Source organism: Fukomys damarensis, unplaced genomic scaffold (assembly GCF_012274545.1).
Source record: "Fukomys damarensis isolate Sample0158 unplaced genomic scaffold, DMR_v1.0_HiC HiC_scaffold_13, whole genome shotgun sequence".
NCBI classification, from domain to species: domain Eukaryota; kingdom Metazoa; phylum Chordata; class Mammalia; order Rodentia; family Bathyergidae; genus Fukomys; species Fukomys damarensis.
The window spans coordinates 33,721,053-33,735,457 of NW_022900925.1; the positions used below are offsets into that span (position 1 = coordinate 33,721,053).

General features: G+C 60.1%; 2 protein-coding genes across 2 annotated transcripts in view; one reads left to right on the forward strand and one right to left on the reverse strand.

The window, feature by feature from the left end:
• Samd14 (sterile alpha motif domain containing 14) overlaps positions 1-4,396 on the forward strand; it is a 10,159-nt gene extending 5,763 nt beyond the window's left edge. The window contains exons 4-9 of the mRNA XM_010620326.1: positions 313-545; positions 636-710; positions 793-952; positions 1,989-2,108; positions 2,189-2,344; positions 2,897-4,396. Coding sequence (XP_010618628.1) covers positions 313-545; positions 636-710; positions 793-952; positions 1,989-2,108; positions 2,189-2,344; positions 2,897-3,052 — 900 coding nt within the window. The 3' untranslated portion in view covers positions 3,053-4,396. The remainder of the gene's footprint in view (positions 1-312; positions 546-635; positions 711-792; positions 953-1,988; positions 2,109-2,188; positions 2,345-2,896) is intronic.
• A 1,134-nt stretch (positions 4,397-5,530) lies between these two features.
• Positions 5,531-14,405, reverse strand: part of Pdk2 (pyruvate dehydrogenase kinase 2) — a 9,191-nt gene continuing 316 nt past the window's right edge. The window contains exons 2-12 of the mRNA XM_010620142.3: positions 14,204-14,405; positions 12,533-12,674; positions 8,903-8,974; positions 8,570-8,754; positions 7,901-7,990; positions 7,639-7,716; positions 6,805-6,881; positions 6,602-6,700; positions 6,408-6,515; positions 5,838-5,951; positions 5,531-5,752 (exon numbers count right to left, since the gene is read on the reverse strand). Coding sequence (XP_010618444.1) covers positions 5,612-5,752; positions 5,838-5,951; positions 6,408-6,515; positions 6,602-6,700; positions 6,805-6,881; positions 7,639-7,716; positions 7,901-7,990; positions 8,570-8,754; positions 8,903-8,974; positions 12,533-12,674; positions 14,204-14,321 — 1,224 coding nt within the window. The 5' untranslated portion in view covers positions 14,322-14,405 and the 3' untranslated portion in view covers positions 5,531-5,611. The remainder of the gene's footprint in view (positions 5,753-5,837; positions 5,952-6,407; positions 6,516-6,601; positions 6,701-6,804; positions 6,882-7,638; positions 7,717-7,900; positions 7,991-8,569; positions 8,755-8,902; positions 8,975-12,532; positions 12,675-14,203) is intronic.

Consider the following 14,405-nt stretch of genomic DNA (forward strand, 5'->3'; position numbering starts at 1 on the left):
CACAGCGAAGGTGAGCGTGGCGCCCCTGCCGGCGCGCGCCGGAACTGCAGAGCCCCTGCGCCCCTTAAAAGCGCGGGCTGGACATGTGCCAGGACGTTCTGGGTTGTAGGTGGCAAACCGAGCAAATAGAGGCGCCCTGTCCTCTTGGTTTAGGAGAGAAACAACCAGGATAAAATTAGCAGTAAGTAGTAGTAATCCCTGCGTTTTGAGTTTGTGAAGTGCTTTACAGTTTGTAAAAGGCTCTCCTGCGCACCACGCTAGGTACCACAAAAGGGGCAGGTGCTATTTTCCTCATATTGGAGGTGAAGGCAGCTCAGAGAGGTCATGCTGTGTATCCCAGGTCACGCCGCTAGTGAAGAACAGCCAGGCTGCCCAATTCTAAGTCAAGAGAATTCCTCTTCCCCGGTCCCCCAGCAAGCCACCACTCGGGGTATTTCCTTCCCTCTCTCCCCCGAAGATGACAGCCGGGACGCCAGCCCTCCCGAGCCCGCCAGCCCCACCATCAGCCTGGATAAGAAGACTCGCCGAAAGTTCCTGGACCTGGGGTAAGTGGAGGACGCAGGACACAGGGCTCAGAGCTGCAGGGCTAAGGGTGGCACCGTGGGCAGCTTGGCCCACTTCCCTCCCTCCCACAGGGTCACCCTCCGCCGGGCATCCACTGGCAAGAGCCGGAAGGAGAAGGGCAGCAACCGTCTGTCCATGGGCAGCAGGTGAGAGGTACCCCGGCAGCCTGCCACAGCCCCACGGACCCTGGGGGCCCACGCCCACGCGGACGCTCTCTCCTCTCCACAGGGAGGCAGTGGAGGGCTCCGGCAGGTCAGGGGGTTCCCCGTTCCTGCCCTTTTCCTGGTTCACGGACAGTGGCAAAGGCTCGGCATCCTCAGGCAGCACCACCTCCCCGGCCTGCTCCCCAAAACATGAGGGCTTCAGCCCTAAGAAGTCAGCCTCCCAGGTAAGCCTGGGACTTTCTTGTCCCCAAGCTGGCCCCGGACTCAGGTGACATGAGGACATACTTCCTGCTGGGGTCCAGGCCTCCCTGCGGTCCCTTTACTCATCTGCAGAGCCACTCAGAGACCTGCTACTTCATTCATCCTCTGAATTCATTCATTCTTCTCCGCACGCATTCAAATTCTGAGGAATTCATTCATTCATTCATTCATTCATTCCTGGACTCATTCATTTGCCTGCTGCGTTCCACCCTCATCTCTGAATGCCAATTCCTTTACCATTCACCCAGCCTGTGTCTCCAGGCCTGACTCAGCTAACGGTTCTGTCTGGCTCAGTTCTGATGCCTCAGCCTGTTAAAAGCCGGGCGCCTGCCTGGTGGGTGAAGCTTCAGAAATAGAGATACCTAGGACCCCAGCCCCATGCCCTGAAAGCTCACAGCCCTGTGACGTAAGACAGAGGAACAGAGGCAGTCCCTGTGCACACAGCACTTCACAGTGTATAAAGCCCCAGATACTTGTTTTTGCTTTAACAGCAAGGAAGGGCGGCAGGCACTCTCCTCCCCACTGGGCAGATGAGCAGGTGAAGGTCCGGAATCAGGGGTTTACCCAGGACTCATCCAGACACTTCCTCTGTCTCTCACTCTCTCCCTTCCCCTGTGCCAGGCCCTGGGGACACCATGGCCATCAAGGCACAGCCCAGTGAGGGCAAACGCCTGACTGGGAAGCTAGAGGTCAGGTGGGAGGTGTATACCTGGGACCCCTGGCCCAGCGTGGGGGAATCCCAGTGGGCTGCCTGTAGGAAGCAACACCTTTTTCCAGATTCTGTCTGGCTTAGTTGTAGCCCCAGGTCCCCTGGATGGTGCCTCACACGAGTCAGCATGGCCTGTGCCTGCGTCCTACCAGGGTTACATCCTGGCTCATACGCAGGGGCACCCAGCTAACGTGGGGCCTAGACCAGGGCTTTGGCAGCATCTAGATGGGGTGGACTCAGCAGCACAGGGCTCCCTTGGCTTGGCGGTAAACTTCCACCTTCCTGTTCAGGAATCCACCCTGAGTGATGACTCCACGCCACCTAGCAGCAGCCCCAAGATCCCGAGCGGCCCTCGGGAGGAAGTCAAGTGCTCCTACCCCTACCACACCCTGTCCCAGTCTTCAGATGAGGTGAGCAAGGCCAGCCTGGGTATGGGGGGGGGTGGCTGGCATGCGGGCCAGGCCCCCTCAGTCCTGTGCTCTCTGCCCAGTTCCTGGATGAGCCCCTCCCCGCCGTCCAGCACTGGACCAGCCAGCAGGTGGGCCAGTGGCTGCAGAGCCTCAGTCTGGAGCAGTATGCTGCCAAGTTTGCTGCCCGGCAGGTGGACGGGCCGCAGCTGCTGCAGCTGGATGGAAGCAAACTGAAGGTAGGTCAAAGGGCGAGGTCACGACCCAGCGGGGACCCTCACCCTCACCATCCCTGGCTGACCATTCCACACCTCTCCAGTCACTGCCCTGACCTGTGACCTCTAGGCAAGGTCTGTCTAATCTTTGCCCTCTCGCAGGGGACCCCGATCTGACTTGAAAGCCAAGCCCCCACTTCATCTGAGCTCTGCTCCAGGCTGATCTTGTCCTTCAGGACTGAATATGTTTCCCAGTGAACCCCCCACGCCCCCAGCCCCGGTCGGTTGACAGATTCCCATCCCGAGGAGCTGGTGGCAGCGTGTCACAGATGGGTAGAGAGGGCCTCTGATCGCTGCCCGACTTCCTGGCCGGTCTCCCTGTCAGCCCTCTTCTCCAGCGACTCGCACTCCAGATCTGGGCCAGGCAGCTCCCGGTGTGGGAGCAGGAAGAGGCCACTTCTGGGAGGACCTCAAGGCTCTGCAGGGAGCACTAACTGCAGAGGGAGGCAGTTTGGCGGGGCTTGGCGGATGGTTCCAGTGAGCTTTCCTCCTCCCAACCCTGGGATTCCTCCCCAGAGCCTGGGCCTCAGCAACGCGCACGACCGGGCACTGGTGAAGCGGAAGCTGAAGGAGCTGGCGGCAGCCGCGGAGAAGGAGCGCAAGGCGCAGGAGAAGGCCGCCCGGCAGCGGGACAAGCTCCGTCGGCGTGAGCAGGAGGCCAAGAAGAGCTAGGGGCGGGCAGGGCGCACAGCACTGGGCACAGCAGCCCGGCTCGGCTCAGTGGGCACAGGCCTCACCAGGGAGGCTGGGCCTGTGCCAGGCATGGGCTGGCCTGGCCCACGCTCTTGGGGCACTCGCCCCTCTCCCTGCCTGGACCCAGAGTCTCCGGGAGGGAGGCCCCAGGGAGAGGTCCCCAAATAAACCCGATTTCCAGGACTTGCTTGGCACAGAGTTCCTGGGGGAGGCAGAGGAGGAGAAGAGGCACAGAGGCCCAGGCCGAAGCAAGTCCAGGTGCCCGTGGGTCCAGCTGACCCTCTGCCTCCGGCCAGGGTGTTGCTGGGCTGGAAATGAGCTAGAGTGCTCGCCTGCCTGTCCCCTAGGGGTCTTGTGACAGGCCAGGGGCCCGCAGGCTCCAAAAAGGCGGGGCATCTTGGCCGAGGTAGGTGATGGAGCTGTATCCCTCTGCAGTGGCTGCGGGGGTCCAGTGGGCGTTGCAGCAAGTCACACTCAGGGTAGACTCCCAACCAGCTCCTCCACAGGGTGGCAGAGAGCAGCAAGCGGGAAGCGCAGCCCCTGAGGGGACTTCAGAGGAGGACAGGAGGCCGCCCACCCTCTCCTGGTCCTGTGGGTCACTGCGGGTGGGATGGTGCCCACCCAGGTCTGCCCTCCTGAAGGGCTGTTCAGCACTGGGCGCTCTCCAAGCCAGGTCCTGCTTCTGCTCCCTCAGAGTGCACCTGAGCCCTCTCTGGGATACAGCAAATGGGCGAGCTGGAGGGACAGAAGGGTCCCCTCCCCACCAGGGCCTGGGTGGGGCCGAGTCTTCACCCCAGCCAGGCAGAGGCAAAATCTGGGGTGTCGCCTAGAAGCTCATCAGCTGTCCCCCATCTGCCCAGGCCACTGCTGAGCCTCAGGGCGGGCTCTGGCTCCCGAGCAGTGGGGAGAATTGACCAGCAGCCTGGGGATGGCGTCTGTCCTTCGTAGGAGATGGCCAGAGACAGAGGCCAGGGCCATGCTGACCAGCTGCTAGCTCCACTTCCGGGGACACTGGTCAGTCACTGGTGGGGCCCAAGGGCTTCTGATAGCAACTCGCCCCTCCCACACGCTGGAACAGTGGACAGCAGCAATGCATGCAGACACCCTCCTTCCTGCCAGGGCTGTGGCTTAGGGCCAGCTCCGTCCCTGAGACCAGCTCCTTCTTCCCCTGGGCCATCCGTGCAGAGGGGGACTTCGGAGGGACATTAGATTCGGAGCATGGCACCACTGGGCCCGGTGGGGAGGGTGGTCAGGAGCCACAGTGGGTGCCCACCTGCATGTGGGGGGAGGCAGTCCTCAATTTCTCTCAATAAACACGCTGTGCCAGTGACATTTCTGTCTGCCCCAGCTGGGGGGTCAGGGACTAAAGTGGGCTCTGGGTGTGGTGGGGCGACAGGTCCATCCCTGGGTGCTGGGCAGTCAGGTGGCCCGAGTGTGTGGCTCTGCCTGGCGCTATGCCACAGTGGATGCTGGGCAGGTCCTGATGGCACCATGTATCGGTCATAGGCCCTGCAGGCTGCTTGTGTGTGTGCGTGTGTGTGTGTGTATGTGTGTGTGCGTGTGTGTATGTGTGCGTGTGCATGTATGTGTGTGTGTGTGTGTGTGCGTGTGCATGGATCCCCTCCCCCAGCAACACAGCCAGGCCACAGCCTCATTCCATCTCTTTATTGTGGATGTTGCTGTCACGGCCCCTGGGAGGAGCACACAGCTCTAACCTCCTGTGTGCCGAAGGGAAGGGCAGGGGCATCTGGGTTACAAAACTAGCTATGTACAGAGAACATGGGGGGGCACCGGGCACAGTGCGCCCTGGGGTCTGCAGCTCAGGCAGACAAGAGTGGGTGTGTGGTGGCAGGTAGGGCCGTGCATGTGCGGACGTGCTGGGCAAGGGCGTGGGAGGCACCGCCACTGTGGCCAAGTCGCCAAGGGTGCTTGGCTGGGCCAGTGACCTTTGGGTCTTCCTGGGTTCCTCCCCTTTAGAGGTGAGCTTGGTGAGAGCTATGCCCGTCACACCTACCTACCTTGACCTTAATGCCCAGTGGAGGGAGGAAATCCAAGACCAGGACCCTGACCCAGGGCCGAGAGTGCACCCCCTTTCCCATCCACTCTCAGATCTGGGGGCACCTGGGCCCTTCCTGACACTGACAGCAGCCAGGGCAGTGTGCCCCAGTGGTGAAGAGTAAGGCAAGCAAGGCATCGCTTGGAAGACCGGGGCTGTGGCGGGCAGTGAGGAGGACCCAGGGCCCCTGCCAGGAGCGTGACCGCCATGGGACAGGTGTCAGGGACATCCCGTCAGGGCGCAGCCACGACCCCCGGCCCCCCACAAAGACCGGACCCCAGGAAGACCACCTGGGTGTCTCCATGGAGACAGATTGGCACTTGGGGACCACCACAGACGGTCACCACAGTGACTGCCAGACAGAACCTGGTCATCAGAAAGACCCCCCAGCTCCACCTGCTCAGGCAGGGCTGGGCGGGTCCCCGTGGTGGCCAGACCCAGAGACAGCAGTCCATCCTCTTGTGCACCGGCATGGGTGGCCCCTAGCTGACCCGGTACGTGGACGTGTTCTTGGGCTCCGTGCTGGGCACGCACCAGTCGCCTGCCTCCTGGATGGTCTGGTAGTGGCGCCAGGCGGACTTGTTGTAGACAGGCAGGCGCTCAACCGAATCTGTGGACAGGGCCTGGAGCAAGGAAAGGGTGGTGGGAAGGGCAGGCGACCTAATGGGGGCAGCGGACTGCCAGCTCGCCTGCTGCAGCGGGCCTCACCTTGAGATAGATGACGGCGTCCGTCCCGAAGCCCTCCATGGAGAAGAGCTGCAGGTCCCCCTGGAAGTACTTGGCGTAGAGGCGGGAAATGGGAAGCCCGTAACCGAAGCCAGCCTGCGGGGGACAGGAGGGCTGTGTGATGGGGGCCGCACGCTCAGCCCTGGAGCGAGAGGGACAGGGAGAGGAGGGCTGGGCTGGGCTGGTGCAGGGGTCCGAACTGGGGTGTGGTGGGGAATGGGGTGGGGCGGAGTGAAGGACAGGAAAGCTGGGCAGAGAGCGAGCGGGCCACATGCTCCTCCGAGCCTTAGCTTCCCAAGCCTGGCCCTGCCTTCGGCACAGGAGGGACAGGGAGACAGCAGCAAGCTAAGCAGCGCAAGAGAGGCTGTAACTGTGTGGGAGGACAGTGGGAACTGGAGGATGGAGGAAGGGCAACAGCAGGGCAGGCACACAGACGCAGGGCAGGCAGGTGGCCATGCACAGGGAGGGGTGGGATGAGAGGGGCAGAGGCCAGGAAGAAGTGACCGAGAGACAGGCATCTGGAGGGGATGGCAGGATGGGGGAGCCTCTCACCAGCGGGGTGCCCCCAGTGCCGGGCTGCGGGGTGGGGGCCGTGGAGTACATGTAGCTGAAGAGGCGCTCGATCTTCCTCAAAGGGACGCCCCCACCTCGGTCACTCATCTAGGGGACAAGGAACGTGGCAAGACCCCACGCCGACCCCCTTGACCAGCCCACTGTCCTCCCATCCACGGTCAGAGGCCACATACCTTGATGGATAGATCCTCCTCACCCAAGGCCACCATGACCTTGACAGGGGGGAGAACCAGGCTGGACTCGTGGTTCTCCACGGTGGCTCGCATGGCATTCTGGGAGGGAAGGAGGAACAGGCTGACAGAAAGGCCAGCCCCAATGGTGCCTCGGAAGGGCCAACCCCAGCGTTCCCCTGGCAGGGCCAGCCCGACATCCTCACCTTGAAGAGCTCGAACAGCATGTGGTACAGGTGGGAGGGGACGTAGACCATGTGAATGGGCTGTGTGGTGTTCGTGGCTGCGGGAGTCGGGACCAAGGTCAGGAAACAAGCCCGAGCCCACTGCTGTGGCCAGAGCAGCCCTTGTTCCCCTCCCTCCATTCTTCTTTGAGCGACAGACCCTCCCTGCGGCCATGACCGGCACGTGGCTGCCCTGCTAGACTGAATGCTCAGCCTCCCTTGAGCTATCAGTGGCGACTGATGAAGCAACTTGTTCAACTCTGGGACCTCAGCAGCCCAGGGTGGAGGGTCTGCTGTGACCGACCATGCACACTGCCACTGCGATCTGAGTCCTGGGAAGGCAGCCAGACTGATACCTGACCTCACACCCCGCTCCCTTGCTCGCTGTCCTGTTACCTATTTTATTGCCTTCCTGTCATCATGACTTGAAATGATTTTGTTTGTTTACCTGTTCCTGGTTAAAGACCCCATTCCTCAACCTTCTCAGACCTGGTCAGTCTTGTTTGGATAAATGTTTACCAAATATTTAATAAGCAGCTGGCTGTGAGTTAAGAATGTTTTTAATCTTTTCTTTCTTTTTCCTGAGGCAGGGTCTCACTATGTAGCCCCAGGCTGGCCTCAAACTCTCAGGCATCCTCCTGCCTCATCCTCCCAAGTGCGTGCCCCACCACATCTGGCTTGCCCGATGAGTTAATAACTGCTGCAGCTCAGGTGCTCCCCAGTCTAGAAAGCTGCTCACTCCCTAACTCCCATCTCACCTTGCTCTCCTGCGTCCCAGCCCTTGTAAGACAGACACATGCCAAGCTTACTGCTCACCGTTGACCTCCTGGATCTCCAGGTCAGGCGAGGCCATGTAATACTTGTCGCACAGGAGCTTGGCCATATCATAGGCATCTGAGAGGGGACAGAGTTCTCAGGGCACGGAGAGAGGCGTGCAGCCAGCAGGCACCCCCAGCACTGACACAGGCTACCGCCAACATCAAGGCCCTGGGGACGAGGCCCCGCCGCTGGGATGGGTCACCCTCCGGCCAGGGCAGCTGGGGCTCCTCTGCAGAGCATGGCCGGGAAGGGGACTCACCTTTCACCACCTCAGACACGTTGCAGTGGGGGTCGATGCTGCCGATATGCTTGGGGTGGGCCGGGTTGGTGCTGCCTTCAAAAATGAGAGCTATGGGGAGAGAGTGGGTGCTGCGGGCTGAGCCACAGCTGTCCCTGCACCCCCTTTTCCCAGGCTGCCCTCGGCTCCCATCCTAACACAGCAGCCTTCAGTCCTGCCGGCCGTCACTGGCTCAGGCTGTTGGGGCCTTTGCAGGTTTGAGTATGCTGCTTTTGAATTTAGGTTTTGTTTTGTTTTATACTGGGGAGTGACCCAGAACCTTCACGATAAGCTACACCTGCCCAGGCCATTTTTATGTTTTAATTCTGAGATGAGATGTCACTAAGTCATTGATTTGTCCAGGTTGGGCTCCAATTTTCGATCCTTCTGTCTCAGCCCCCCAGAGTGCTAGAATAACAGGTGGTGGACAATTTTAGCACTCTTAAAAACTTTTATTACATTCCAGACATTTGTTATTTAGTTTCTCTTCCTAGGAGAATTTACTGTGATTGTTGACAAATCACAGGTGTCATAAGTGAGTTCCTCCCCTTCAAATAACTCCAAAAGAGGACATGCACTCCGAGGGCAGCACTCTGGGAGGCAGTGACGGGCCCTGAGCAGCCGCCCCATCCCGTCCCGGCCCCGCCTCACTGTGCTGGTTGATGAGCATTCGGATGGAGATGCGGCTGAGGTAGAAGCGGTCCAGGAAGTACTGGATGTTCTGGTCAGAGACAGGGTCGTCTCCATAGCTGCCCTTGTACTCCAGCACACCCTGGGCCATGGTGGGCACCACGTCGTTGTGCCGGTTCCGGATGGTGACCAGGGCCTCCGTGAACCTGCAGGGAGGGCAGATGTTCACCCTGCAGGGCCGCAGCCCCTGACTCTTCCAGGTTTTTTGTTTTCCCTCCTGGGGAATGAACCCAGGGCCTTTGCCCCAGGGCTGCAACCCCAGCTGCCTTCCTGCCCCACCCGGGCCTCACTCACTGACTCAGGGTGCGGTGGTCCTCAGGGTCCTTGTCCAGGAACTGCATGATGTCCAGCAGGCTCTGCACATACCTGGCGGGCCAGGAGGGGACGCGGGCTCAGCTGTGTGCTGGGCCACAGTCCCAGTCGCTCCTTGCTGGACGCTCTGTTCCGTACCTGCTGTGGGCGCCACACGGAGCTGGGACTGGTCATCTGCACCGAGCCTCCCTGACAACCCAGTAAGCTAGGCAAGGAAAGAAATCTGGTCTGCTGGTCCCCTTTGAGCATCTCTGCTTTAGAACCCTACAGTCAATGGCAGGCTCAGGATGGGCGTGGAGATCAGGAGACCACGGCCCAGACCCAGAGAGGAGTCTGGCCAAGGGCTGTTGGAGCCCCTTCCCTCACACTGCACCCAGCAGCCATTTACGCTGTTCCTCACCCCAGAATGCTCTTTCCTCTCTTGCTAAGACAGCAGAGAATGGAGTGAAAGAACCGGCGTGGAGTGTCTTCCAGCAAGCTGTGTGGCCCCGGGTCAGTCACAGGGCCTCTCTGGGCCTGAGTTTCATCAGAAAACGGGGCTTTTAAAACCTGACCATCAGCAGTGTCTGTACACACTGAGCACTCTTTGGGTGCATGAAGTTCTTCCTCTCTGCTGTGGACAAGGACTGGCTCCGACAGGGCTGAGCCTCCAGCCACACAGAGAGGAGGCCTGGTGACCTCCTCCACGGGGCCGGCTGCTCTGTCTGCACGGGCCCCACCAGTGTGGCTGCCTGGGCTCTGCTCTGTGCTCTCCTGCCCCCCACCAACCTCCACAGTGACCCTGTGAGGCCACTGGCGCTACTGCTAGACCCAGCTTCCAGAGGACAGTCTCGGTGTGGGGCCGGGATTCCCTCTCCACCCTGTGTAACTCCCTAGTCCTGTGTCCCTAAACTCATCCCCTGAAGCGTCAAGCTCCTGGGAGTCTCAGAAGGACGGGGGATGTGACAGAGAACCTGTGTGTGCGGTGTGGGGGCAGACAGGGACACAGGGGACTCCGGGCCTCATCTTGGAACCTAGGACTAGTGGGGGTTGGTGGTGACCCCTGCCCATGCTGGCCAGTGCTAGGGGCAGGTAGGTCAGACGCCCAGAGCCTGGTGGCAGGGCTGCCCAGTGAACCTTCTAGGGCAGAAGGCACAGCGCACCAGGATGGGCTGACAGCAGGCAGTGCCACCAGCATGGGGACTGAGAGGTGGCAGCCTCAGGCCTCCACGCCCTGGACAGCAGGGTGTGGAAGCCCTGTCTGCCCCTCATGGGCCAGGCTGCAAGGGAGAGACCTGGATGCACCCCTGGCACCCCCACCTGCCTGTGTGCTCCTAATAATGGCCCAGCCACCGCATCTGTGCAATGGAAATAGCGCATCAGGTCTACCTGGGACCAGGAATTCTTCATTGATGGTAACTCTGCCCAGAACCTGTCCCCGGCTGAGGAGAAGCTCGCTGAGGGTTAGCAGAAACCATTGCACTGCTCTGCCTGCATCCGCATTGCACACTTCTAGTTTCCAGAGCGGGTCTTGTTCCTTCGAGGGCACCCTCACTAGAGGCACCCAAGTTGTTCCCTCTTCTCCCGCAAACCCTGCCCTCTTCACCACCTCCATCATCCCAGAGGCTGCAGGATGCTTTCAGAGAAGGCACTCTGCACGCTCACAGGCAACCACCTGCCCCCAGGAAGTCCCTCCTGCCTCCCACCACAGTCTCTCCTGCTGTAGCAGATGCACGTGGCCCTGGAAACTCGCAGGAAGCTGTGACTGCTTCAGTGAGTTGATGCCTCGCAGGCCGCCGGCTGCTGCACTCGCTCCTGCTGTTCCCTCGAATTACTTCAAGCCCTCACTTCCGGGAAGGGGCTCTGCAGGCGCCCTGGGGGACTTGGCGGGGCGGGGGATCCCCTGCATCCCCGGCTGTTCCAGGGGCACCATATGCAGTAAGGGCCTGGGAAGCCCAGTCCTAGAGTCAGGCACCAGCTAGAGTGGCAGCCAGCACAGTGAGCTGGACTCAGCCGGGGAACAGATGGCACCACTCCTCCTCTTCCGCTCCAACACCCTGTGGGGGTCCTGCCAGTTGGCCCAGAGGTCCTGGGCACAGTGAGGGATGACCTGGTTGGGCGACATGAACTTCAGACTCTGCCGTCTGCCCCCACCCCAACCCCACCGCCAGAGCTTGCTGCCCTGCCAGCCCCTGTCCATAGAGCGAGTCCCCAGATGGCCTCACCGGGCCCTTCCCTCCATTCTGGGCCCCTCTGGTGTCCACTTCCACTTTCCTACAACCTCTGCTTTGACCAGCATTCACCGTGCACCTACTACATATCCCTGGCGCTGCATGAAGAACGCCGTTCCCTATGGTAGCAAATTTCCTCAGAGTAAGTCAGGTGCACTCTCATTCCCGCTCAGAAGGGGTGCTGGGGGCCGCCCCAAGGATCCTCATGAAACCTCAGCAGGGTTATGGTGGCGGGTAGTGACTGCCACTTCTTTTTTCATCTTTCTTCTACATGGGGACTGAACCCTGGTTCTTCATGCTGAGCTACGTCCCCAGTCCTTTTTCTATTTTATCGTGAGGCAAGGTCTTCCTGAGTTACTAAGCTGCACCACCTGCACTGGAACTTGTGACCTCCTGCCTCAGCTTCCAAGAGGGCTTGGGTTGCGGGTATATGCACGACTACGCCCCGCTCCATCTATGTTTTTGTGTTTTCTGAGTGTCAAAATGAACACATTGTACTTCTGCAGGGAGCAGGGTTGGGGTGGGGAGGAAGCAATCCAGGTTACTTTAGTATTCTGGCTGTTCATTTAAGTGAAACCAACCACCTGGGCTGCACTTTGCTGGCTCAGTCGTGGCTGGAGATCAGGGGTTCCCCAGGGCAGTCGTTGTTGCTATCTTAAACACAGCATGGTGCTGGGCTCAGAGGGGATAAATGTGCTCAACTGGAGAGGAAACCAGTCACCCCACACAGCAAGTCCTGAAAACAGGACTCTGCCCGGGCACCACTGGAGCCTGCTGAAGATCCGCCAGCAACACAGCCAGAGACAGGGCACTCCCTTGTTTATGCTCCAAGAGACAGGCCATTGGCTGACAGCATCCATTACTTAACCCTGGACAGTGCTCCCGAGTGAACTTTCCCAAGATTCCCTGCTCCTGCAACAGCTACCTGCAATAACCACATGGTCTTTGCTCTCCAAAGCACTTTGGGGAGGAACCATGTCACCCCATGACTGCCTGAGTATTTTCCAACATTCAAAACACTTAGATATGTAGCCTGGATGACATCACTTGTTCTAAAATTCCCTTCTTTGCACTTCTGCTTCTCAAAAAGTTGCCCTAAGTAAACATTGCCCGACAGGGCAGGGCTGGTGGCCACTCCTGACTTTAGCCTGCCTCGGGGATCTGCCTGTGAAATTTGACTTCCAGGGTGGGTCTTGGGCTCCCAGAGAAAGGAGGGTGCTAAGACTAGGGCTGACCCACAGACACCGGGCCCAAAGGGCTTGGCCTTCGCCCCTGCTCTGGCCCGGATCCCCATGTGCCCTGGAGTGACTCCCCAGCTTCCTGGAGGCCCCCACCCACACTAAGGGTATGGAGACTGCATCCCAAGCCAAGGCACAGGGCAGTGGAGCAGGTGTGGTCTCACCAGCTCTGTACCAGCTGCACCGAGGGTGTGCTGAGCACTCGGTCCGGAAGCAGGTTGATCTCTTTCATGATGTTGGCCAGGCGCACAGGCAGCTCCTGCCGGAGGAAGGTGAAGGAAGTCTTCTCACAGGCATTGCTGGACCCTGGGGGTGGGGTGGCGAGAGTGTGAGTACCCAGAAAGGAGCCAGGGACATCGCTTTCCTTCCCTCCCCACAGGACCTGTTCTGGGGCTGACCAGGGGGCAGAGGGGCTCAGGAATTCCATCCTGGGCTGAGCCCTGGTTGGGGGAGCTATGCCTAGACTCCTTCAGCTGCAGGGACCCAGCTCCCTGTCCCAGGCCACCTCACCAGGCTGGGGAGGTGATGGGTCCCCACTGCAGAATTGTTTCTGTATTAAAGTCCATCTGCGACGCAAGTGGGGACCTCGGTCAGTGGTCAAGATGAGGAGGCACAGGGCCGACAAGGCCACAGCCCAGAGGCAGAGCTGGCTCTGCCCAGGCTCTCTTCCCTGGGCATCAGGGCACGTCACCATTCTTTTTTTCCAGAACCAGCAATTGACCCCAGGACCTTGTGCTTGTGAAGCAGGTGCAGTGCCACTGAGCTAAATCCTGGGCCACTATCTTTTGAAAGCCTGAGTTTCCCTCTTACTGTACAAGCAGACCGAACCCCTCATAGCAGTGACAGCTTTGTAACGGGTCCAATCCGGGGTGCTACGGGCTGGGAGCAGGCCCAGGAGACTTTCCTACATGGGCAAAGTTCAAGACTCAAACAGAGCAGGGGCAGGAAGACATAGGTGCCATTTACCTTGGCTGCCACCTCCCTGCCCTCATCAGTGACACAGCTGTAACCTAAGCCAGCCAACTCAACTCCCAAAAGACCTGGGCTCCCTTCCTAACCCCTGGCTGGCATCGTGGAAATACCCGTGGGCAGACGGGGCCCACACGATGTCTGTAACAGCTGCCACCTTGGCACCGCCTCCTGCTGCCCCAGAGCCACCTCTGGAATACTGGGAGCGGGGCAATCGCAGCCCAGGGCCTAGAGTTAGCCAAGGGAGGGTACAAGCAGCCTGACCACCTCAGAGTTGTCTTGGGCCTCAGCCCAGCTGGGAACAGGCTACCGGGCTGGAATAGATTTGATCTTCAAGTGTCCTTGCCCACTAGGGAGCCAGAATGAGTGGAGGAACCCCAGCCAGGGGCACTGGGTCTGGTGGCAGAGCCCCCTTCCCCAGCTGCCCCGGGTTTTCTCTCCTGCTCTGCCCCGAGGGTCTGACTCTTGGGTCCAGCCCAGGTCTCCTTCCAGAGGGCTGCACCTCCCAACCCCACCTTGTTTCTCCCACCCTCAGCTCCCCTATTTTCTCTCTGTCTTCACTCTTAAAGTGTCCCTAGGTCAACCCCTATTAGCTTTTTATGCCTGGATGGGATCCTGCCCCTTACCCTCCAAGACCTCAGGAGGACACCTCGAGCTCCTACCCAGCGCCCCCTTCCCATTAACAAACAGCCCAGGGGACAGTCTCCCCTGGGGCACCCTTCACTCTTTCAGGACTGGTCAGCCCTGCCTGCCCGTTAACCCCTTCCTGCCTGTTCTCTTGCTTTCACTGCCACTCAGGGCCTCTCTGAGTCTCCCCCCTCCTTTCTGAGACCGATTCCTGCGCGGCACCCCCAACCCCTCCATACCAAAGTCCAGAAACTGCTTCATAGACAGGGGAGAAGGGGAGAACTTGCTGAAGTGCTCGATGTACTTGGGCGCCCCTGCCAGGGACGCATTCTTCAGCAGCGTCCGAACCCAGCGCATGGCGTCGGTGCCCGCGGCTCGGATGCTGCCCCCGTGCCGGTAGCGCTCGAGCCCTGCTCGGCCCACTCTGGCCGGGAGACACGG